General features: G+C 39.4%; 2 protein-coding genes across 2 annotated transcripts in view; both read left to right on the forward strand.

Annotated features, from left to right (window-relative positions):
- Positions 1–25,412, forward strand: part of LOC130838297 (zinc finger protein 208-like) — a 325,381-nt gene that overhangs the window by 295,959 nt on the left and 4,010 nt on the right.
- On the forward strand, positions 876–25,412 carry LOC130838293 (KRAB domain-containing protein 5-like). The gene is made up of 5 exons (XM_057711174.1): positions 876–1,073; positions 12,754–12,879; positions 19,260–19,386; positions 19,896–19,991; positions 24,581–25,412. Exons 2-5 carry the CDS (start codon positions 12,802–12,804, stop codon positions 24,718–24,720), a joined length of 441 nt encoding a protein of 146 aa, XP_057567157.1. The 5' UTR covers positions 876–1,073; positions 12,754–12,801; the 3' UTR covers positions 24,721–25,412.

Genomic DNA, 25,412 nt, shown 5'->3' on the forward strand with positions numbered 1-25,412 from the left:
TTTTTCAAAGCAGTGGTTGGTGACCTAAGTCATCACATGCCTCATTCCTCTACCTCCCACTGTCAGGTATTGTCACTGTGAAAGTCCCTGGAACTGAGCACAGGGGGAATTGGGAATGCAAATAAATATGATATTCTGATTGACGTCCGTACAAAGTGGCCCATTTACCACCAGTAGAGTTTTGCATTTCACGTTCCTGTGTGCATTTCCGGCACAGACAACTGCACTCCTTGCTTAAATACATTAAGTTTTACGCAGGTGTAGAGAACAAACATATGGACACTAAGTGGGGGAAAGCGGGGAGGATTGGGGGGTAGTGAACTGGGAGATTGGGATACCAAATTGTACACTCTAAATATATGCAGTTATTGTATGTTAACTGTATCTCAATAAAAGTTCTTAAAAATTTTTTTAAATTGCAGGAGACATTCTTGCATCCAACTATCACCCCACATCGTCTCCGAATCCAGGTCCGAGTTCCCAGACCGCAGAGTCCCCCTCGCCTCTCTCTCAGGACCCGCATCTCCACCTCTTTGCAAAAACGATTTTTGACTGCACTCGTTTTCAACTAGTTAAAACGTAAACCTCTTAGCTTTCAACAAGTGATCACCCTACTCTAAGTTTTCACCTCAAATTGTTTGAGACATCAACCTAAAACAGGCAAGGAGCAGCCGGGCTCCGCGGTACATGAAGGAAAATCAAAGTGACCCAAACTGAAAAACTGCTGGCCCTCGTGGAGCTGCTGAGGGGCGCCAAGGCCCCGCCCCGGTTCGGCCCCGCCCTCCCGTGGTCCCCGCCCAGGCCTGGCCGCTATCCACGCTTATTTCCGGTGGCGCTCCGCCTAGGCCCCGCCCCCAGCGGTCCCGGAAGGAGCGCGCGTGCGCAGCGTCTCGCAGCCTGGAAGAGGTTAGCAGGGGTCTGAAGTCACGCGCGGGTTTGAGGTGACGCCGGCGTCTGCGACTTTTTCTCTTTTAGAGTTTAAACCTGGGCGGCTCAGTCCCCGATCTTACACGGCTGGGGACTTGGGGTTGCTACGGACGCTGAAGTTCCTGCGCCCGCGCCTCTCACCTTGGGTAAGTTCTGGCGTCCGGGTGAGCGTTCCCCAAGCCTGACCGCTGCCTGCAGGGTCGGGGTCCGCGTTGGTTTTGGGTGAAAATCTTTGTGAGGCCTTCCCCGCGCGTGGACGTGGGGCCTTCAGGCCGGTAGAGCCGCCCGCCGCGCGGTGTTGCGGTGAAAGCCTTCCCTGACCACCCCTCCCAGCCCGCGGTGTTTAGCGTCGGGGGAGATGGACTTTTGAGATGGAGGCAAACACTGTGCGCCTCTCCCCTCATCCCCGTCCGTCTTGGCCCAGAGAGGCCTGGCTTCTCTCCCTGGCCCTGGGGACCCCACCGCCTTCCTGAGAACCAGGCCCTCTTCCCTCCCCCTCCCCCCCTTTAAAAAGAGTCCCATTGTCCCGGAAGGGCACACTTTTCAGAAGGATGGGATTTAGGACTGAAGAAGTCGGGGTGCCCCAAGAGCAAGTCACCTTTGCCACGCGGGCCTCTGGGGCTTTGTGGAGGTGATGATCGCAAAGCGAGGCCAGGAAAGCGGCAGGGCAAGGGAGTGAGGCGGGTCAGGAGAAAGAGAGACAGGGAGAGTGAGGAGAGACAGAAAAGTGAGAGGGAGAATAGACCCGTGAGGCTGTCCATAGAGAGAAGGCAAAATAGGGGATCTGGGAAGGACTTGAAAAGAGACAAAGTGAAAGGGAAGAACTCCGGAAAGTAGCAAGAGGAGAAAAGAGAAGAGAGAAACATAGAGGAATGGGAGGAGCTCCAGAAAGACGAAGGGGAGCAAAATAGGGAGAGGCTCTTGGTTAGCGGAAGTGGGGGCCAGTTTGGCAGAAATCGGTCGGTGGAGAAACCAAGCACCACACTCGGAGGGTTGGAGAACTCAGGTTTATTAAGCCCTTGGTCCCAGACGAGCTGAAGCTCTAGAGTTCTGGGGCCGCGAGCTGAGGGTGAGCTTTACCTTGTAGGGATCAGTGCACAAGGTTACAGTTGGCATTGGTTGATTGGTTACCTGGTTTTTATGGGCTATGGGCAGTTACAGAGCGCGGGAGTTGCTGTGGGTTCCGCGCAGGGAGTTTCCAAACAGAAACTTGCAGGAGCAGAACATTCCATGCTTATCAGAACATCTTATGGTTGCAGTTGATTGCTGAGTCATCCTGTTCCTATCTCGGCGCAGCAAGCATGTATCTTACAGAAGCAGAAGGAGCATGAAGTTATTTCTAGCTGAGTGCAAGTTTCTCATTTTCCTCCTCCCCAGGAAGGTCAAGGCACTTGAGACAGACAGAGTGGTTAGGAGAAAAAGAGTTGGGGGAGCTGAGTGCAGGGACAGCACAGGGCCTTAGGGTTGGCAGAGTGAGACACAGCACTGAGAGAGCCTAGGCAGCCAGGGATGGCAGTGAGTCGGGGCAGAGGGGGTGTGATAGGAAAGACAATGTAATGGAGAGCAGAGGGAACACAGAAATGGGGGGAGAAAAAGGCAGACACATATAGAGTTTGGGACTAGGCTGGAGAGAAGGAGAAAGTGAAGTTGAAGTAGGTTTTAAGACTTGTGCAAAACAGGTGTAAGGAAAGGGATAGAGAAAAGGGGAGAAGGAGCAGGGGATGTGAGAGAGGAAACACAGAAAAGGAAAACCAATGGAGAGAAACAAGGAAAGGGAGACATAAACCGATTAATAGACAAAATTACACAGTAGGGTGAAAGAAGGGGAACGTGATTCTGCATGAGTGGTGAGTTGGTGGGATATGGCTGATTAAGTTGTGATATATTGACTTGTTACATTATATATTTAATTTAAAATTTGCCTAATTGTTTTACCGATGAGAATGAGAATTGCAAACTTCCTATTTCTAAGGCTTCTGCATTTTATCATTATTTGTCTCACAATGTAGCTTCCATTTGCAACCCTTACTCAAGGCAAGAGTTAGGATCTCCATCTTTTCTTGGAATGGTGTGAGGGAGGGGAACTGGGACCCGAAATTAGTGACTGTGTCACTATATGATGCTTTCTAAAGGAAGAGTAAAACAGTTGCTTTCTTTTCTTTTATATAGATGTACATTTTTCTTTCTACCCCTCTTACATTTAATGCATTTTTTAAGGCATATTGAATTAAATCTTAGTATACTGAATTCTGGCTGTTCTGGAAATCATTCACTTCTGAAATGAGCTTTGGTGACTTGTGATAACCTGCTCTTATCATCCTTTTCTAAATATGAGGTAGTCTCAATTTTTTAAAAAATTTGATCCAGAAGTCATCAGATTAAAAAAAAGGCCGAAATTGGTTTCCCTTTTCAATATATTGTATCTTTCCGATTATAAGCCCTGAATTCTTTCTACCCTTTGTCATAGGTTAAAATGTTCTTTAGTACTTAGTAAATAATTTTAGACCATTTCAATGTATACTTGGTAAGGCTGTCTGATCTGAAGAGTTAGAACCTTGGTTATGACTTAGTCTAATATTTAACAGCTTCTTTTCTTCCCTTTATGTGATTTATTGAATTAGTGAGCTGTGAGCTACAAAGTAGATGTTCCCCTTAAGTCCCTTTTGTCCATTGTGTGAAAACATTGAGGGATGAACTGATGACTTGAAACTTTATTCTAACAGGGCCCATCTATTCATGGTAAAGAGATTTGCAGGGAGCTTCTTTGCATAGCTAACCCTCTTTAAAAGTTTCAGCACCCAAATCTGTGTTCTTTATTTTATATTTCTTTGTCATCCCTAAAGACGTTACCTCATCTGGAAGTTAGTTATCATTTGGTGTATAATATCTGCAGCTTCTATATAGACAATCCTTTGTTGAATTTTTTTAATTTGTGTGTGTGTGTATGTGTTTTCTTGCATATAATTTTAAATTCCTCAGTAATTTAGTGGGTTTGATAGAAAAGTGTAATAAAGCAAAATTAGGAATATATTACTTGCTCAAGATTCTCTTTTACTGCTCTGTCATAACACTTAGTTCTATCTAATTGACCCTGACACCTCTCTACTCTTCTTATTTTATGTGAAGATAAGTACTCTCCCGATGGCCTCTTGGTGAAATTTATCTTGAGTCTTTTGGGAACCCCTGCCTTGCTGGACTAAGGTTGAAACCATATTGCTTTGGAAATGGGAAGCTGTGTAATGGAGTATCTGGAATTTAAACCTCCCCTTCCTTCAAATGATCTGCCCACTTCCTGCTAGGTGGTGGTGGTTGTGAAAGTTGAGTAAGCACAAAATCTTATGGAGACATTTAAAAATGTCTGCTTGGTTTTACTGTTGCATTGTTGATTTAGTAGTTCTTGGAAGAAAGCTGCATATCTGTATGTTTAAAATACTTTAAGCATTTGGAAGAAGACAGTCATTAAACACCTTTGTGGAATATTATTCTGTCCCATCTGTAATGTCCTTTTCAGCTAGACAGACGGCTGGAATTGTGTTATGGAAAAGCCACAGCACATCATTCACCTTTTCTCACATAAGCAGGAATCTCTCTTTCTGAGGTGAATATTATTTTCCTTCTTGGAGCCGGAGAGAGAGCCGTGGCCTCGGAAGAGTGAGGTGAAAATAGCAAGGAAAAACAAAGCCAAAAAACAGACAAATCAGGTGGGAGGGAATGTATCAAAGATATGAACACAAGGAAGAACTCAGATGGCAAAGAGGTGACTGCTTCATCACATATTTTTTAGGAAATTCTTTCTAAGGGTGAGAGGTCTTTGGGAAAACAGAAGTTGATTGCTGTGAGCTCTCAAAGGAATTTATTCTTCCTCTCCTCTTATTCATATGTCTTAAAAGTTTGTTCCCATCCCAGTGGTATTGCAGCTCATTGCAAAGACAAAGGCAAAGTGTTTTTCCTGACTCACAACATTCTCTTATCTGCCCTCTGTGACGTTTTTTTGTATTTGGACTCTGGGGGACTGGCCTCTTGTGGTAGGCTCAGTCCACACACATCTGAGCTGAGGTCCCCCTTGTCCCGGCTCCTGTCCTCCAGCTTCCATGCCCACTTCACATACGTGAGCGAGCTTCTTTGGGGGATGGGGGACAGTGGCTGCTTTTCCACTGTGTCTGGGGCCCCAGGCAAGTACATGGGCCTGTCTCAAGCCCTCTCTGCCCCTTCAGGTGCCTCAGCCGTGTCTTCATTTCTGCTTTTGCCTTCAGGAGCATGTGTCATGGGACTAGCATGAATCTTTTGAGATGGTTACTCAGCAGTACTGTAAACATGGTGGGCAGAGAGAAGCTTTGTTTGGTCCCCAGTCCTTCACGGGGAGCGTATCTCAGGCACAGCCTGGGGTTTGTAGGCAGACCCCAGGGCCAATTTCAACCTCCCACAAAATCAGAATCCCTTGCTTTGCTCTCATATCTTTTCTTTTTCTCTCTGGCAGCGCCTGTTTAGTATGGGAATGTGGAAAAACTTGGGCTCTACCTGATTTCATATTTTTTCAGATTTGTGTGATTCTGCCACTGAAACTTGCTTCTGAAATACATCTACTTGGCGCCTGAAATGTTATTCTCTGTTTTCTGCTGTGATAACTCACCCTTTAGGTGCTAGTCAACCTTTAGTGAACTCTCCCAGGAGGAGTTTGACTGGGGAAAAGAAAATTCCTGGTGGAGAGTGCTTTGATTTAGATACTACAGTATCATCATGCTGTGTAGGGCAGTGCCCCTGAAGTAACTGAGTAGAGCGGTCAGCGTGTTGCAGGGTGCTGAGGTAGAAAGTATCAGGAGAGCCTGACATAGATGGTTCCAGTTGTTCTTCTGTTGCAGGATTTTACAGAGTGAAGCAAGACACCGAGGCTATATGCAGGAAGCAGCATTTACTTGTGCTGGCACAGGCCCAGCAGATTAGTATCCAAAGGCTGAGCCCAAACACAGCAGGGCAGTTTCTTTTATACCTTTCATTAAGCTCCTATACATTAGGCTTTCTTTGTCTGGCAGATAAGGTAACAAGGAAGGTAGCATGTGATTTGATTGGATACTCTTCTTTCATGGCCTCTGCACCGTTTTTAGAGTTACAAGGGCTACATAGTAATAGAGGTAGGGAGTAAACATGCAAGAGGAGTTTCAGAGTAAGCAGGCACATATAGATAATAACTGGGCCCAGCTACATTTCTCTCTGGTTGAGTTATGGCTTCTGGGCCCTAAAGCTCCTGGAGTTCCCACCACACTTCTGGGTTTTGTGGGTCATCACACCAGTGTCTCTCAAGGGCAGTGTGGCAGTGTTAAGTATACTAATGATCCTCTTTGATTTGGGGTTGTCTCAAGTACAGGGATTTATTCCAGGGAGAAAATTGCCAAGTTCATAACCACGTATCGGTGAGATCATTGGCCAAACAGTTGTTCTCGCAACAGTGTTCCTTACATGTGTATGCCATGGTTTATTCTTCAGAGAGTATGATTAGCATTCATTCCCCATTAAGCTGTTTCTCCACATTTTCCTCGGTCCCAAGTCCCTGGCAATGATCCCTCTGCATTCTATCTCTGGATATATCTATTGTGTGTATATCATATGTTTTGCAACATTATCTTGACTATTCTGGGCCCTTTGCAGTTCTATGTGAATTTTATCATCTTTTCCCTTTCCAGAAAATGTTCTTGGAATTTTGATAATGTTTACATAGACTCTATAGACCATGTTGGTGAATGTTATCATAAATATGGAGTGTCTTCCCATTTATTTAGGTCTTCTTTAATCTCTATCAACAATGGTCTGGGTTTTTTTTTTTTTGTTTTTTTGTTTTTTTTTTTAATTTTTATTGGAGTATAGTTGATTTACAGTGTTTTATTAGTTTCAGGTGTACAGAGTGAATCTGTATATCCATTATATTTTTAGGTTATTTTCCCTTATAGGCCACTGTAGAATATTGAGTAGACTTCCCTGTTGCTATACAGTAGGTCCTTATTAGTTATCTATACCAGTAATGTTTTATAGTTTTCAGTCTATATGTATTTTATCTCCTTGCTTAAATTATTCCTATGGATTTTATTCTTTGGATTTTTTTTTAAGTACTTTTATTGAGATACAGTTAACAGACAATAAACAGCATATATTTAGAGTGTACAATTTGGTATCCCAATCTCCCAATTCATTCCCCCCCAACCCTCCCCGCTTTTCCCACTTGGTGTCCGTGTGTTTGTTCTCTACACCTGTGTCTCTGTTTATGCCTTGCATTTCCTCTTTCATAATTGTTAGCATTTGCTTTATGTATTGAGGTGCTCCTATATTGGGTGCATATATATTTATAATTGTTATCTCCTCTTCTTGGATGGATCCCTTGATCTTTGTGTAACGTCCTTTCTTGTCTTTTGTAACATTTTTTATTTTAAAGTCTATTTTATCTATGACTATTGCTACTCCAGCTTTCTTTTGGTTTTCATTTGCATGGAACATCTTTTTCCATCCCCTCACTTTCTGTCTGTGTGTGTCCCTAGGTCTGAAATGGGTCTCTTGTAGACAGCATATATATGGGTCTTGTTTTTGTATCGATTCAGCCAGTCTGTGTCTTTTGGTTGGTGCATTTAGTCCATTTACATTCAAGGTAATTATTGATATGTATGTTCCTATTACCATTTTCTTAATTGTTTTGATTTTGTTTTTGTAGGTCCTTTTCTTATGTTTCCCGCTTAGAGAAGTTCCTTTAGCATTTGTTGTAGGGCTGGTTTCATGGTGCTGAATTCTCTTAGCTATTGCTTGTCTGTAAAGCTTTTGATTTCTCCATCGAACCTGAATGAGATCTTTGCTGGGTAGAGTATTCTTGGTTGTAGGTTCTTCCCTGTCATCACTTGAAATATATCGTGCCACTCCCTTCTGGCTTGTAGAATTTCTGCTGAGAAATCAGCTGTTAACCTTATGGGGATTCCCTTGTATGTTATTTGTTGTTTTTCCCTTGTTGCTTTTAATAACATTTCTCTGTCTTTAATTTTTGTCAGTTTGACTACTTATATGTCTTGGCATGTTTCTCCTTGGGTTTATCCTGCCTGGGACTCTCTGTGCTTCCTGGACTTGGGTAGCTGTTTCCTTTCCCATGTTAGGGAAGTTTTCAGCTATAATCTCTTCCAATATTTTCTCAGGTCCTTTCTCTCTCTCTTCTCCTTCTGGGACCCCTATAATGTGAATGTTGGTGCGTTTAACATCGTCCCAGAGGTGTCTTAGGCTGTCTTCAGTTCTTTTCATTCCTTTTTCCTTATTCTTTTCTGCATCAGTGATTTTCACCATTCTGTCTTCCAGGTCACTTATTCGCCCCTCTGCCTCAGTTAATCTGCTATTGGTTCCTTCTAGTGTGTTTTTCATTTCATGTATTGTGTTGCATATCTCTGTTTGTTTGTTCTTTAATTCTTCTAGGTCTTTGGTAAACCTTTCGATCTTTGCATCCAGTCTTTTTTCAAAGTCCTGGATCATCTTCACCATCATTATTCTGAATTCTTTTTCTGTAAAGGTGCCTTTCTCCTCTTCATTTAGTTGTTTTTCTGGGGTTTTATCCTGTCCCTTCATCTGGTACAAAGTCCTCTGCTTTTTCATTTTCTCTATCTTTCTGTGGCTGTGGTTTTCAGTTTCACAAGACAAAATACTGCTGATACTGCTTGATACTGCTGTCTGCTCTCTTGTGGAGGAAGCTGTCTAGGAGGCTCGTGCATGCTTCCTGATGGGAGGGACTGATGGTGGGTAGGGCTGGGTGGGTGGAGCTCAGTAAGACTTTAATCTGCATGTCTGCTAATGGGTGGGGCTGTGTTCACACCTTGTTGGTTGTTTGGCCTGAGGCTACCCAGCACTGGAGCTTACAGGCTCTTTGATGGGGCTAATGCTGGACTCTGGGAGGGCTCATGCCAATGAGCACTTCCCAGAACCCCTGCTGCCAGTGCCCCTGTCTCCTTGGTGAGCCACAGCGGCCCCCTACCTCTGCAGGCAACCCTGCAACACCAGCAGGTAGGTCTGGTTCAGTCTCCTATGGGGTCACTGCTCCTTCCCCCTGGGTCCTGGTGAGCACACTTTTTTGTGTACCCTCCAAGAGTGGAGTCTCTGTTTCTCCCAGTCCTGTGGAGGTCCTGCACTCAAATCCCGCTGGCTTTCAAAGTCTGATTCTCTGGGTATTCCTCCTCCCGTTGCTGGACTCCCAGGTCGGGAAGCCTAACATGGGGCTCAGAATCCTCACTTTAGTAGGTGGACTTCTGCAGTATAACTGTTCTCCAGCTTGTGAGTCACCCACCCAGCGTTTATGGGATTTGATTTTAACGCGATTGTGCCCTTCCTACCGTCTCATTGTGACTTCTTTGTTTCTGGATGTCGGGTGTCTTTTTTGGTGAGTTCCAGTGTCTTTCTGTCGATGATCAGCATTTAGTTGTAATTCCGGTGCTCTTGAAAGAAGGAGTGAGCACACGTCTTCCTACTCCACCATCTTAATCCTGTCTCTCTGGATATTATTATAAGTGGAAGTGTTTAAAATTTTTTTTAATTGTTTATTTGTTGGTGTATAGAAACAAAACTGATTTTCATCTGTTGATACAGTGTCCTGCGAATTTGCTCATGTCATTTATAAGACTGGTAGATTTTGTGTCTGGGTGTGTTATGGAATTTTCATTATGCAGGATTTTGTCATCTGCTCATAGAGATTCTTTTTGTTTTTATTCTCCAATTTGTATACTTTTAATTTCTTTTTCTTGCCTAATTGCTCTGGCTAGAAATTCTAATACAAATGTTGGATAACTGGCTAGCAGTGGGGAAAGTGGGCATCTATTTCCTATTTGTTATTTTAGGTGGAAAATTTTTACACTTTCATCCTTAGCTGTGAGGGTTTCATAAGTGATGTTTATCAGGTTGAGGAAGTTCACTTTTTGTATGCAGAGTGTTTTCCTCATGAATAGTTTCTGGATTTTTTTCAAATCTCTTCTGCATACAATAAGATGAATATGTAGGTTTTTTACCCCCTTCCTCCTATTGATGTGGGCTATTATATTGAAAGATATTCATATGTTGAATCAACTACCCTGGAATTCTTGGACTAAGGCCCCCTTGTTTATGATGTACAATTTTATTATGCTGTGTATTCAATTGGCTAGTATTTTGTTGAGGATTTTTCATGTATATTCGTGAAGTTTATTGGTCTTTGGTGTCTTTTGTTGTGATGTTTTTGTCTGGTTTTGGTATCAGAATAATGCCAGCCTCATGGAATGAATTAAGAAATATTCTCTCTTTTCAGACTTGTGGTTGCCAGAGTGAGGGAGTGGGGGAGGGAGGGATTGGGAGTTTGGGATTAGCACATGCAAACTATTATGCATAGAATGGATAAACATTAAGGTCCTACTGTATAACAAAGGAAACAATAGTCAGTATCCTGTAATAAACCATAATGGAAAAGAAAAAAAAGAGAAATGTTCTCATTTTTATTTCTTATAGGGCAGGTCTAGTCATAAAAAAATCCATCACCTTTTGTTTATCTTGGAAGTCATAATTTCTCCCTCATTTTTAAAAGAATTTTGCTAGAGATAAAATTGGCTGACTTGTTTTTCTCTGTCAGCACTTCAAATATGTCATCCCATGGCCTCTGGACTCCATGGTTTTGGCAAGAAATCAGCTTTTAATCTTACTGTGGATCTTTCATATGTGATGAATACCTTCTCCCTTGCTGCTTTCAAGAGTCTCTTCCCGTTTGTCTTTTTTTAAGATTTATTGTATTATTTATTTATTTATTTATTGGTTGTGTTGGGTTTTCATTACTGCACATGGGCTTTCTCTAGTTGTGGTGAGCGGGGGCTACTCTTCGTTGCAATGCTCGGGCTTTGCGTTGTGGTGGATTCTCTTGTTTTGGAGCATGGGATCTAGTAGTTGCAGCGTGTGGACTCAGTAGTTGTCACTTGCAGGCTCTGGAGTGCAGGCTCAATAATTGTGGCTCTTGGGCTCAGGTGCTCTGAGGCATGTCAGGTCTTCTGGGCCCAGCAATTAAACCCATGTCCGCTGCATTGGCAGGCGGGCTCTTAACCACTGTGCCATCAGGTAAGTCCCCTTGCCTTTGTCTTTTAACAGTTTGATTATAATTTGTTATAGTGTGGATTTCTGAGTTTTCCTACGTAGGGCTCATTCAGTTTTTAGATTTGTAAATTCATGTCTTTATTCTCATTTAAGAAAATTTTGACTATATTTCGATATTCCTTCTGCCTTCTTTCTCCTTCTCTTTGGGACTCTCATATTCATAAGTTGGCCCGCTGATGTATCTACAGGTTTCCTAGGCTCTGTTCATTTACATTCAGTCTTTTTTTCTTTTTGCTTCTTCAGCTCTACAATATCTGTTCAGTTTCTTTTTATAGTTTCTATTGCTTTATTGATATTCTCTGTTTTTTTAAGTACTGTTTTCCTTATTTTCATTAATTCTGTTTCCATCATTCCCATTAGCTTAAATAGTTGACTTAAAGTGTTTATTAAGTTTGAATATTGTTTCAGTATTTACGATACATGGAGGTCTGTTTAGGGACTGCACATTCTGTTGCACTAACTGTTTTTTTTCTTATATAAACTTTTATTTATTGGCTGCATTAGGTCTTCAGTGCTGCACTCGGGCTTTCTCTAGTTGTGGCGAGCAGGGGATACTCTTCCTTGTGGTGCACGGGCTTCTCATTTCGGTGGCTCTTCTTTTTGTGGAGCACAGGCTCTAGGCATGTGGGCTTCAGTAGTTGTGGCACATGGGCTCAATAGTTGTGGCTCATGGGCTCTAGGACGCAGGCTCAGTAGCTGTGGCTCACGGGCTTAGTTGCTCCGAGGCATGTGGGATCTTCCTGGATGGAACCCGTGTCCCCTGCATTGGCAGGCAGATTCCTAACCACTGCACCCCCTGGGAAGTCCCTGTTGCACTGATCTTAGGTTAACATTCCATCCCAGGTTCTCGTCATAATTATTTCATTACAACAGCTCATGGTGTCTCTACGATGAGCACCTCACTTTGCAGTGTGAACTTTCTCCTCCCTTCATTCGGCCCTGTGGTTTCATTTGTTAATTTTTCAACAGTTGTGTCTTATTTTCAGAAAAATTTAGTAATTGTTAATTGGAACTGACTGTATCCCACAGTAGTTTAGAGAGGATTTATATTTTTATACTTGTTTTTTGAAACATGGATTTGGGTCAGTGTCTACTTGGATTGAATTTTTGTCTTCCAGGAATGTTTTCTAATTTTCTTTATAATGCTTTGCACAGCTTCTCTGAGGTTTATTCTCACAACATTGTTTAATTAATTGTGGCTGCTAAATTATATTTTAGTTGATTGGAAATATATGTGATATTGATAGATTCATTCTACATGTAGAAATTTTCCTAAAATATCCTGTTCGTACAATACTAACAGGGTTTTTTTTTAAATCACTTTTTCGTACATTGGTTATGTAGCCAATTACTTCATCTTCCAACAACAGATGTATTTGTTGTTTCTTCCAAAATTGCATGCTGTACTAATTTTTTATTCCTCAGAACACTGGCTGTGTCTGCCAGAACAGTGCTGTAAGAAATGATGATTTGTGTCTATTTCTGTTTATCTCCATGTTTTATTCCAATGACTCTACAGTGTTCCAGCAGTTTGTTTTTCTGTTCCTTTTGCAGTAATTATGTTTGTCTGTCTATATCGAAACTTTAACATTTGTTTTATTAACTTGATATTTCCCCCTTTAAATTAATAGTACAATATTACATTCATACATTTTTTAATCTGAGATTTATAAGAAGTAATTTTTATGTATAAACTCTGTTTAAATCCAGGTTTATAAATCCAGCAAAATAGTGCAATTCATAGAAACGAAGAAGAGAATGGTGCTTGCCAGCGTCTGCGAGAAAGGAAAAATGAAGAGTTGCTGTTCAAAAAGAATACATTTTCAGTTATGCAAGGTAAGTGCTAGAGTTCTTCTGAACATTTTGTGTGTACTTAATAGTTTTAAGCATTTCACACTTAAAATTTTCTTAAGCGCATAGATCTCATGTTAATTGTACTTAGTGCACATATACGCAACAGATTATATTTGTGGGCCATTTGGGAACATTTGAAAATGAGCTGATATTAGATGATATTAGGTAGCTTAAAATGATTTTGTGTTATGATCTAGGAGTTGTGAGTGAGTTTTAAATCTGGGATTAATAATTTCTTATTTTTTATGTTATGCATATAATGTGTAAGATGAATAATCTCAAATTTTGACAAGCTTCTAGGATATGCATCAGGTATTTGACTCTGCCCCTGCCCTCCCCAAAGGAGGGATTTGAAATGGATGATATAAGACTGGGAATCGTTGATAAATTATGAAGTTTTAAAAATACTTAGAAATGCATTTTATTTTCTTCAATTATATAAAAGTAAAGATTTCCATTTTAAAGTGTTTAGAGGAAGTAAATCAATCATTCATTATTGGGAAATATGTTCATAATAAAATTTAATTGATATTTGGTTACATTTTGATTAGTAGTTTAAAATCTGGCATCTATATTCATAGACAAGATGAGGTTGCCAATTGTCCTTCAGTGAAATCCAGCTGTTCCAGGTCTGGGGCCGGGTGTCCTGTCTGGTTTTTCAAGGGAGAGGGCAACAGAGTAAAGGGCACCTTTTGGTGAATGGTTCTCATATCTGGAGAGAATAAAATGTACACATTTTAAACAATCTGATTTCTCTTTGACTTTATTTACAGTAAAATTATCTGCAAGATGCAATTTTTAAAGAGTGTAGTGTTTCATTTCACTGTGACTCGTCATTGTAACACTAGTTTCTTAAGTCTCTGGGACATCCTCACTTGTCATTTCATGGTGAAATGAAACAGGAACCTTCTTTTGTTGCCTGTGCAGTATGCACAAAATCATTGCCAAGTTCAAAGTGAAGAAAATGTCCCCTGCTTGCTTCTAGTTGTTTTATATGTTCAGACTTATGTTTCCATATTTCATCCATTTTGAGTTCATTTTGGTGCATGGTGTAAGAGAAGGGAAACATTTCATTTTTTTTGCCTGTAGGTATCCAGTTATTCCACCAGTATTTGTTGAACAGAGAATCTTTCCTCACTATATGGTCTTGGCGCCCTTATGAATATCAGTTGGCTGTACATGGATTGGCTTATTTCTGGGGTCATATTTTTTCTTCCATTAGTCTGTATGTCTGTCTTCATGCCAGTGCCACTCTGCCTTACTACTCTAGGTTGTAGTATGTCTTGAAATCAGAAAATGAGATGCCTCCAGCTTGGCTCTTGCACAATTTTGTTTTGGCAACTTGGGTCCTTTGAGACTCCATGTGAATTTTAAGATTTTTTTTTTCCCAGTTAAAAAATGCCTTTGCGGTTTTGATAGAAATTACACTGAATCTATAGATCTCTTTGGTTCCTATGGACAATTTTAATATGGTTAAGCTTCCAATCCACAAGATTGGAAGAAACCCAGGATGTTTTGGTTTTTATTAAATTAATTAATCAATTAATTAATTTATGGCTGTGTTGGGTCTTCATTGCTGCAAGGGCTTTCTCTAGTTCTAGCGGTGCTACTCATGGGGGCTACTCTTTGTTGCAGTGCTCGGGCTTGTCACTGTGGTGGCTTCTCTTGTTGTGGAGCATGGGCTCTAGGTGCATTGGCTTCAGTAGTTGTGGCACTTGGGTTGAGTAGTTGTGGCTCATGGGCTTTAGAGCGCAAGCTTAGTAGTTGTGGCACACAGGCTTAGTTGCTCTGCAGCATGTGGTATCTTCCCAGACCAGGGATCGAACCCGTGACCGCTGCATTGGCAGGCATATTCTTAACCACTGTGCCACCAGGGAAGGACCAAACACAGGATGTTTTTGTATTTATTTGCATGCTCTTTAATTTCTTTCAGAATGTCATTTGATTTTTAAACAAGTATTTCCCAATTGTGTACCCACTTTAAACTGATTTTATCCGATTCAGATCATGAGGTCTCAATACTTTTTTGAGATTGAAGTATAATTGGTTTACAATGTTGTGTTACTTTCAGGTGTACAGCAAAGTGATTCACATATATATGTATGTATATATATATATATATTTTTTTTTTAGAATACTTTTCCTTTAGGATATCATAATCTTATAATAATTATAATCTTATGCTAATTTATAATTATAACTATACTCAATGTAACTATAATTATATTCAATATCTAGATATTGAGTATAATTCCCTGTGCTATACAGTAGGTCCTTGCTGTTTATCTGTTTTATATATAGCAGTGTGTATATGTTAATTACAGACTGCTAATTTATCTCTCCCCCCACTCCTATCCCCTTGGGTAACTATAAGTTTGTTTCCTATGTTTGGGTCTATTTCTGTTTTGTAGAGAAGCTCATGTCTATCAGTATTTAAGATTCCACACACCATATGATATTTGTCTTTCTCAGTCAGGCTTAATTCACTTAGTATGATAATATCTAGGTCCAACTGTGTTATGGCATAATTTTCTTCTTTTTTTATAACTGAGTAGTATTCCTTTATATATATATGTATATATATACCACGTCTTCTTTATCTATTCATCTGTCGATGAACATTTAGGTTGCATTCATAGCAGGACCACTTATTGAAGAGAGTGCCTTTTCTCCATTGTATATTCTTGCTTCCTTTGTCATGGATTTATTGACCATAAATGCATGGCTTTATTTGTGGACTCTCTGTTCTGTTCCATTGATCTTTGTGTGTGTTTTTGTGCCAGTATCATACTGTATTGATGACTGTAGCTTTGCAGTATAGCCTGACGTCAGGGAGCATGATTCGTCCAGCTCTTTTCTTCTTTCTCAAGATTGTTTTCATTATTCAGGGTCTTCGTGTTTCTACTAATTGTTGCTAAAATGTGGACAGCAAGGGCCATTATGATGATGTGTCAGACAGAAATGAGGAAGATGTTATTGGAAAGGTGGTTGTCATTAAAATGTGGCAAAGAACTTGACTGAATCGTGTTTCTGTCCTAGTGTTTTGTGCAAGGTGTATGTTGTAGAGTAGTTGGATCTTTGGCTGAGAAAATGTCTAAGCAAAGTTTTAAGGGAGAGGCCTGGTTTCTCTTGAATGATTATAGGAAAATGTGAAGAGATAGAAACAGTGCAAATATAGAGTTGTTAATCAAAAGGGAAGCACAAATCAAAATGGTGGAAAATTCTCAGCTTATCCATATTAGAAAGATTGAGAAAGCCTGTAAGAGAGAGAACATGAAAGGTAAAAGCATATATTTGTTTCTCTCTTTCTGACTTGCTTCACTGTGTATGACAGACTCTAGGTCGATCCACTTCACTATAAATAACTCAGTTTCATTCCTTTTTATGGCTGAGTAATATTTGTTGTATATATGTGCCACATCTTCTTTATCCATTCATGTCTTGATGGGCATTTAGGTTGCTTTCATGTCCTGGCTATTGTATATAGTGCTGCAATGAAGATTGTGGTACATGTATCTTTTTGAATTATGGTTTTCTCACGGTATATGCCCAGTAGTGGTATTATTGGGTCATATGGTAGTTTTAGTTTTTTAAGGAACCTCCATACTGTTTTCCATAGTGACTTTACCAATTTACTTTCCCACCATCAGTGATGGAGATTCCGTTTTCTCCACACCCTCTCCAGCATGTATCATTTCTAAATTTTTTGTTCATGGCCATTCTGAGTGATGTGAGGTGATACCTCATTGTGGCTTTGATTTGCATTTTTCTAATGATTAGTGATGTTAAGCATCTTTTCATGTGTTTGGTAGCCATCTGCATGTGTTCTTTGGAGAAATGTCTATTAGGTCTTCCACCCATGTTTGGATTGCATTGTTGGATTTTTTTGATATTGAGCTGCATGAACTTCTTGTGTAGTTTGGAGATTAATTCTTTGTCAGTTGTTTCATTGGTAAACATTTTCTCCCATTCTGAGGGTTGTCTTCTTGTCTTGTTTATGGCTTCTTTTGCTGTGCAAAAACATTTAAGTTTCATTAGGTCCTATTTGTTTATTTTTGTTTTTATTTCCATTATTCTAGGAGGTGGAAGTTTTACTCTATAAATAGACTATTAGGATACAGAACAGGGGAGGTATATATGAATTGAAATTTGCACAAAACTGACATTTTTCTGGTAGATTCAGATTATGATTTCCGTATTATTGCCAAAAATACCCAAGCAGTGATAATGTGTCCTTCTGTGTACACACTTTGGTCACCTGCTATCATTTATGCCTTTGCACCTGATGTTCACTGGTTCACATGCTTCTGTGAGTTTCCTGTGCTAATAAGTTCAAAACATTCCCTATTATCTTTAGTAAGGGTCTTGGAAAGTTTACTGAGGGATGTGCATAAACTACCACAGGTAGTGTAGAAACTCCATATCCTCTTCGTTTCTGTTTGTTTTGGAAAATGAACACTCACCTGTGTTTAGTAGAGATACTGGGTTTTGGGCATGGAGGTTTTCATCATGCAAGCCCAGGTCTGATAGTTTCCATTATACTCCATGCTCATGTCACAGATATAATTTTTTTTATCACATCTTTGTATCTTCCAAAATATTTATAAGAATCCTATTATGAATGTATGTTCAACTGTGTTATATTTCTAAAGCATAGCTCAACACAAATGATCCAGATTTTCAAGAAATAAAAGATGCAGAACCAAGAGCTCTAATTTATTCTATATGGTTGTGTGGGTTTGCACCCTGCTGTATTGAAAAATATAGAATATAATCCACAAAGAGATGTATAAGATAGAACCCATTAAAATAATCTTGATTTTATTGACATGACTATTTTGTGTCTATCCCTCTTAAGAGGTATGTAGGTCCCATTTTACTGTATGCCTGTGTTCATGAAAACGTTAACATTATTTGATCCATTTTTCTTGTTTTTAGCATTCTTGTTACAGAAACTATAATAAACATTCAATAGAGTTGTCTCTGTATTTCTCTTTTTTCTCTTTAGATAAATTCTAGTTCCAATACACTGAAGTAAAACTCAAGTTCCACCATATACTGAACGTTTGACAAAGTATTCTTAAAAAGGTAGAACAGCAATATTACTGGTCTTAAATTGTTTATGTGGCTCATTCAAAAGTATGTGGAAAGCTGTTAGAAAGATAAACAGTACGAGGATGAGTCAAAAATTATCTGCATGTTGGCTGTAGAATTTATTTACTTTTCGAAAGACAAATACATTATTTTGTGACACAGTCTCCTTGCTTTTCAATACACTTTGTCCATCTGTCCACAAGCTTTTGTATTCCCTCATTAAAAAATGTTTTAGGCTGAGCTGTGAGCCATACATGCACTGCTATCTTCACTTCTTCCTCAGAAGTGAATCTTCATCCTCATAGGGCTGCTTTCAGGGCACCAAGCAGGTGAAAGTCTGATGGAGCAAGATCAGGACGATAGGGAGGATGCTTTAACACCTCCAAGCAAAGATTGTGCAGTGTCTTGACAGTGTGGGCAGAAGTGTGCATACAAAGTCTTTGATAAATAACTGCACCAGGGACACCTGCAGAGCCCCAAAAAGGAATCACTGCACGCTGCTCTTCTTTCATGCCAATCACAAGTGGGGCATCCGTTTTGGCTTGGACCACAGTTACAAGTGAACTGACGTAACACATTCACACCTGCACAGCAGTGATTGGGGGAGACAGTAGCCTTGATCGGAAAGTGCTGATAAGACAGTGCAGGCAAGAGGAGTTTGAATATGAGCAGAGTGCGGATAATTTTTGACACACCCTCCTATATTCTAAATAGTCAAAAGGATTGTTGCTGCTTCATTTACTCTTCTAATAGACCTGTGAAATGCATGAAACACTTACAGTTGAATATGAGCTATGAATTCTGAACTTGCTGTTCTACGTTTGTGCTATTCACAATGAGCATTCATGGACCAGAGATTCTGGCATCACATGGTAAAACTGAGTTTGTTCAAAATGTGGAATGCTGGCCCCACCACAGAACTTTTGAATCAGAATCTGCTTTTTAAAAGTATTCCTCCTTTGCTTGATAGACTGTTTATCCTATGTAACACAAGCACAACACTCAAAAAAGGCATATGCCTTGTTGATGTCATCATTGTATAATTTCTTTTCCAGAGAAGAAGAATCTCTACATTGGTTTTGTGGATCATATGTTATCCTCTTTTCTTGGGGTTAGAAATGAGAATATTACTTTGTAAAAAATTATCTTATTGTGCAATAGGAGACACTCTCCTAAATCAAACCAGTTCCCTTACTTTGCTGTTTTTGTCTTGGGACACATTATGAAGTCTTCCCTTGAGCACATTGTATATGTCCTTTTTATTTCAGGGACTATTGACATTCCAGGATGTAGCCATAGATTTCTCTGCAGAGGAGTGGGACTGCCTGGACCTCAAGCAACGGGAATTGTACAGGGATGTGATGTTAGAGAACTACAGGAACCTGGCCTCCTTGGGTGAGGATCACTTCCTTCCAGAATTCCTTATCCATCCACAGGGTTTTGATTTCTTCATTTCTAGAAGGTCTCCTGAAATCATCTGCTTCCTACAGTAGAATTTCAGATCCCTGCTTTCTAGCAAAAAATGGAAATTTCTGAGTTTAGAACAAAAGACTTCATGATGATTCATCACAATTCTAACCTTTCTCTTTTTTGAGATGATCTGTCTCATTCTTTGTAGATTAGTGGTAATTCTGTAAGTATGGTGGTATAAAATAGTTTTTTTCTCATCTTAAAATCCGATTTCCAGTGTTTGCTTTTCACTTAGCAGTACTTGACCAAACTCTCAGGATCTGGGCTTTATGTATTTGTTAGTACCATAAAGATGCTTTCAATCAAGTATTTGGGGAAATCAATTTCTAGACACAATTAACATTCCAGGATGCCTTCTCTTCTCACCTGAGCACACAATGGAGTATAAACTGATGAATTTCCATCAACCCATATGTTGTTTTCCTTATGAACAGGACTTGTTGTCTCTCAGCCAGACCTGGTCACCTTACTGGAGTACATCAAAGATCCCTGGGATGTAAAGAACATGGAGACAACAGTCTTACACGCAGGTACGTGTGAAAGGAGGGAGCAGATGCCTGAGGTGAGAGATCCAAGGATCATGGAGGAAGTCATACTGTGTCATATGGTTTGGGAAGATCTGCTTCAATGGAAGTTATTTTTGAGAGGCCTGGCTGTATTTCGGTCACTGTCATAGAGGATCATCTCCTGCCCATTCCTGTCTGTTAACTCATTCATGTGTTCTTCTCCAGTGATTACCTTTCACATTCACAGTGAGAACCAAGATTCTCCTCGTGGCCTGTGACAACCTGCATGACTTGTCTGCTCTTCCATTTCTTGGGGTCCTAGGAGAACTCTGCCCATTTCTGAGTAACTATGATAGGCCCTTTTGAAAGTTTTGTTTCTGTCTCTAGACAGAAGTGAGTTAGTGGAGTCATAGAGATACTGCCAAACTTCTAGGAATGCTGGGATAGATATTGTTTGTTGCCTGCTTTGTAATTTCCAATCCCTTACAAACATCAAATATGACCTTATAAATTCCATACTCCAGTAATTTCTTGAATGCATAAAGCACCTCCCTAAAATGAAAAAATGCAAAACTCAGTCTTACTTGAAGATTTCGCTTTTCTTCTATGAACTCACATTAGAGATCTTAAGTGTGTTTTCCCTAATTCCTCAATGCCACAATACTCTAATACATTTTTTCACTCTTAGAATTCTAAAATAAATCATTGTCATACAGAAGCATAGAGTATTGCCACCATATTTTCACATCTCAATTCTTATTTAATTTCTTAATAACTGTTACTTTATCAGTTCATCTTGTTTGTTATGGAGTTTCCCACAGCTGTTTGCTGTAGGTTCTCACCTTCTCAGTTAGTTCTTCATCCAGATCATCTGTGATTTTAGATTCAAAAGATCTAATAGAACAGGCTCAAATAAAAATATGTAACAAGTGATTCAGGTGATTAATTAGTAGTCACCCTTCATTAAAGGAAATGTTTTCATCATAAATTTAAGATTACTTCAAGCCAAAAATAATCATTAGGAATTTTTATTTACTGTCTCTATGTGTGTCTGAATCATGGTAGAATTTAATCACAGATGTTTAATGTGTACATCATAGATTCTGTGAGTATTTTACAGCTTTCATGTTCTTTATTTATTAAGAGGGTTTTATTTATCCAGCTTAGAATGGGTTACATCCTTGGTATTTTCTGCATATATAAGAGCAATATGTTAATAACGTGAAAAATTTCTGTGTCATTTGAATGCAGATTCATTGAAATTTTTTATTTATTTATTTATTTATTTATTTATTTATTTATTTATTTATTTTTGGGGGGGGTACACCAGGTTCAATCATCCGTTTTTATACACATATCCCCATCTTCCCTCCCTTCCTTGACTCCCCCCCCAGCCCCCCCCACCCTCCCCGCCCCAGTCCTCAAAGGCATCTTCCATCCTCGAGTTGGACTCCCTTTGTTATACAACAACTTCCCACTGACTATTTTACAGTTGGTAGTATATATATGTCTGTGCTACTCTCTCGCTTCGTCTCAGTTTCCCCTTCACCCCCCGCCCCCTCCCATACCTCAAGTTCTCCAGTCCATTCTCTGTATCTGCATCCTTGTTCTGGTCACTGAGTCCAACAGTACCATTTTTAGATTCCGTATATGTGAGTTAGCATACAATATTTGTCCTTCTCTTTCTGACTTACTTCACTCTGTATGACAGACTGTAGTTCTATCCACCTGATTACATATAGCTCCATCTCATCCCTTTTTATAGCTGAGTAATATTCCATTGTATATATATGCCACATCTTCTGTATCCATTCATTTGTTGATGGGCATTTCATTAGAGGCTTTTTTGTTTTGTTTTGTTTTGTTTTGTTTTTTAAGCTCTTTATTGGGGGATAATTACTTTACACTGCTGTGCCGGGTTTGCTGTATAACAAAGTGAATCAGCTGTATTTACGCATATATCCCCATATCCCCTCCCTCCTCTGCCTCCCTACCACCCTCCCTATCCCAGCCCTCTAAGTAGTCACACATCACCAGGTTGATCTCCCTGTGTTATGCAGCAGCTTCCCACTTGCCATCTGTTTTACATCTGGTAGGGTATATATGTCAGTGCTACTCTCACTTCGTCCCAGCTTCCCCTTCGCCGCCCCGGCGCCTCCCCCCCAGCCTCAGGACCAGACGTTGATGGTTAGCCCACAGGCAGAATCATTATAGCTTGTAATGAGTGGTTGTGAAGCAATTCCTGTGAGATTCTCCTGCTGTGCGACACGTGCCAGTGACTCACGGTGGTTGCTTCTTATGGATGCACAGTCACAGTTGAAATTTCCAATTATTTATAAGGAGACTGTTTTAATATTTCAAGTATGTTGTATTCAGAAGTTTGGGGAGTGAGTTTTCTCTTATTCCTGTTTAGCCATTCTGTGCCAATCAGCTTCCTTTTTTATGACAGGTTGCCCAAAATTAGTTAATAGCATTTTTGTTTATACTTCTATAACAAGAATGTAAGTGACAATTTGCAATTCAGTAAACCTAAAACAATGCGGTGTTGAAGTCAAGTTTGACTCTCTCATATGTATTGCTAAAAAGCTACATAATTGTATGTTTACCTATTATCCCTACTTTTTTCATGACTTGTCTACTTTCTTTCTCTTTGGGTTAATGATCACTATTGTTTTGTTCTGTTGGCGAGGAGTTTAGGAAATAGTCTAAATTTCACATCTGTTTATTGATGATTTTATATTTTCTTTGTGTTTGAGATACATTTTGAATTGAAAGTAATTTTTGAACACTTAAGATTCTGTTTTGGTATTATTTTAGTCTTTAATTGTGGGAAAACCCAAGATAACATTTACCATATGAAGCATTTTTACTTTTAGTCCAGTGTGCCAAGTATATTCATGCTGTTGTGCCACTAAGCTCTGAAAATGTTGCTCTTGCAAAACTGATTCAGTACTCCATAAACCACCCCTTCCTCATTTTGTTTTACTGCAACCCCTGGCAACTACCATTCCACTTTTTTTTTCTATGAATTTGATGACATTTTATTACTCAGATAAGTGGAATCATATAGTATGACTCGTATCTCACAATGTAATATCTTCAAGCATCACATGTTGTATCATGTGACAAGAATTTTTCTTTTTAAAATCTATATATCTATTATATGTATATGCCATATTTTCTTTATTCATGTATCCAGACATATTGAGTTGCTTTGGTCTATTAATGGTCTTATGAATAATGCTACAATGTACCTGCGTGTGCAAATGTCTCTCGCACATTCTCCTTTGAAGTCTTTTGTTTGTATACCCAGAAGTGGATGGCTGGATCATATTATACTTCTATTTTTTTTTAAATTTTTTTAATATAAATTTATTTAGTTATTTTATTTATTGGCTGCATTGGGTCTTTGTTGCTGCACACGGGCTTTCTCTAGTTGCTGTGAGCGGGAGCTACTCTTCATTGTGGTGTGTAGGCTCCTCATTGTAGTGGCTTCTCTTGCTGCGAAGCACAGGCTCTAGATGGGTGGGCTTCAATAATTCTGTCACATGGGCTCAATAGTTGTGTGGCTTATGGGCTCTAGAACACAAGCTGAATAGGTGTGGCACACGGGCTTAGTTGTTACGTGGCATGTGGAATCTTCCCAGAGCATGGCTCGAACCCGTGTCCCATGCATTGGCAGGAGGATTCTTAATGATTGCACCACCTAGGAAGTCCTATACTTCTATTTTTAATTTTGCGATAAACCTTCCTACAGTTTTTTAGTGTGGCACCATTTTATATTTCCTGTAAGTGTGCATAAGGATTCCGATTTCTCCAAATCTTTGCCAACATTTGATGCATATATATTTTTTCTTTGGTAGTGGTCATTCTAGTGGATGTGAGGTACCTAATTGTGGCTCTGTTTTTATTTCTCTAATTATTACCAGTTTTGATCTTCATCTTTCACATGTTTGTTGTCCAATTATATATCCTATTGGGAGTAATGTGTATAAATGCTTTGTCCATATATCATGTTGTTTCGTTATGTTGTTTTGTTTTTGGAGTTCGTTATATATTCTGGACCTCCCCTCCTTATCAGATACATGCTTTGCAAGTTCTTCTCTCCTTCAGCAGGTTGTCTGTACACCCCAGTGATTGTTTCCTCTACTGTGCAAAAGTTTTTACATGTGATGTCATCCCAGTTGACTATTGTTTTTGTTGCCTGAGCTTTTAGTTTCGTAAACAAACAACCATTGCCAGATGAAATGTAGAGCTTCTCTCCCTGTGTTTTCTTCTCGGAGATTTAGAGTTATAGGTTTATATTTATCTTCAATCCTTTTTGAGTTAACATATATATGTGACATTAGGTAAGGGTCCAACATCATTCTTTCACATGTGGACATCCAACTTTCCCAACACCATTTCAGATACAGTCCATTTCCAGTTGTGTCCAATAGACACCCTTATTGAGGATTGTTTGACAGGAACTCAGGAGCTTTTCTCTGTGCTTTCTGTGCTGATCCATTATTCTGTTTGTATGTTTGTACTATCCATTTTCGATAACTATTGCTTTGTAGTATGTTTTCAAATCAGGAGGTGTGGTGCTTCTAACTTTTTACTTTCTTTTCCAGATTATTTTGGGGATTTACTATTTTGTGATGTTCCACCTTCATTTGAGAAGAAGCTTTTCTATTTTTGCCAAACTGTTGGGCTTGTGAAAGAGATTGCTTCAAAGCAATTGATCAGCTTTGGTAGTATTGACAATCAATGATATTAAGTATCCTGGCCCAGGAATATGGAATGTGTGTTTGTTTGTTTGTATGTTCTCAGCTTATTTCCAGGAATATTTGATAATTTTTACCACACAAGTGTTCCACTACCTTCATTAAGTTAACTCTGAATAGTTTATTTTCTTTAATGCTAGTTTAAATGAAAATATAGTCTCAATATTTTTCTTGGAATATTTTCTGTTAGTGTATAAATATACCACTAATTTTTGTTTGATTTTTGGTAACTTTATGATTTGTTTTTTTTTTTTTATGTGGTTGGTTGAGGATTTCCTATATAGGATTTTTTTCATCTGCGAAGAGAGATCTTTTACTCCTTCCTTTCTGGTTTCAGTGACTTTTTTTTTCCTCCTTTTTCCTGATTGTTTTGAGTGAAAAACCTAGTACTATGTTGAATGATGATGGTGGGAATGTGGATTCGTAAATGTTTTTGAATATTAAGTAGATTTCAGTCTTTCACTATTGAATATGATGGTAACTCATCTTGGTGTATAAGATCTTTATTACATTCTGTTTGTTTTTGTCAGTTACTATTTCGGGTGTTTTTCTGTGATGGATTTCTGACTATTGTTTATTTATCTGCATCATTTGATTTCATTGTGTGGCATGACCTTCATTCTGTGCATATGCTCTTAATATACTTTTAAAAATTTCCATTTATTGCAACAACCTTACA

Source organism: Hippopotamus amphibius, chromosome 16 (genome assembly GCF_030028045.1).
Source record: "Hippopotamus amphibius kiboko isolate mHipAmp2 chromosome 16, mHipAmp2.hap2, whole genome shotgun sequence".
Lineage (NCBI taxonomy): Eukaryota > Metazoa > Chordata > Mammalia > Artiodactyla > Hippopotamidae > Hippopotamus > Hippopotamus amphibius.

What these genes read in the sequence shown, in the direction of transcription:
- LOC130838293 (XM_057711174.1), top strand. Translation starts at nt 12,802, where the DNA reads ATGGTGCTTGCCAGCGTCTGCGAGAAAGGAAAAATGAAGAGTTGCTGT. An exon ending in TACATTTTCAGTTATGCAAG is followed by an intron (nt 12,880 to 19,259) that starts GTAAGTGCTAGA and finishes TTTTTATTTCAG; the next exon opens with GGACTATTGACATTCCAGGA. An exon ending in GACAACAGTCTTACACGCAG is followed by an intron (nt 19,992 to 24,580) that starts GTACGTGTGAAA and finishes TTTCTTTTCCAG; the next exon opens with ATTATTTTGGGGATTTACTA.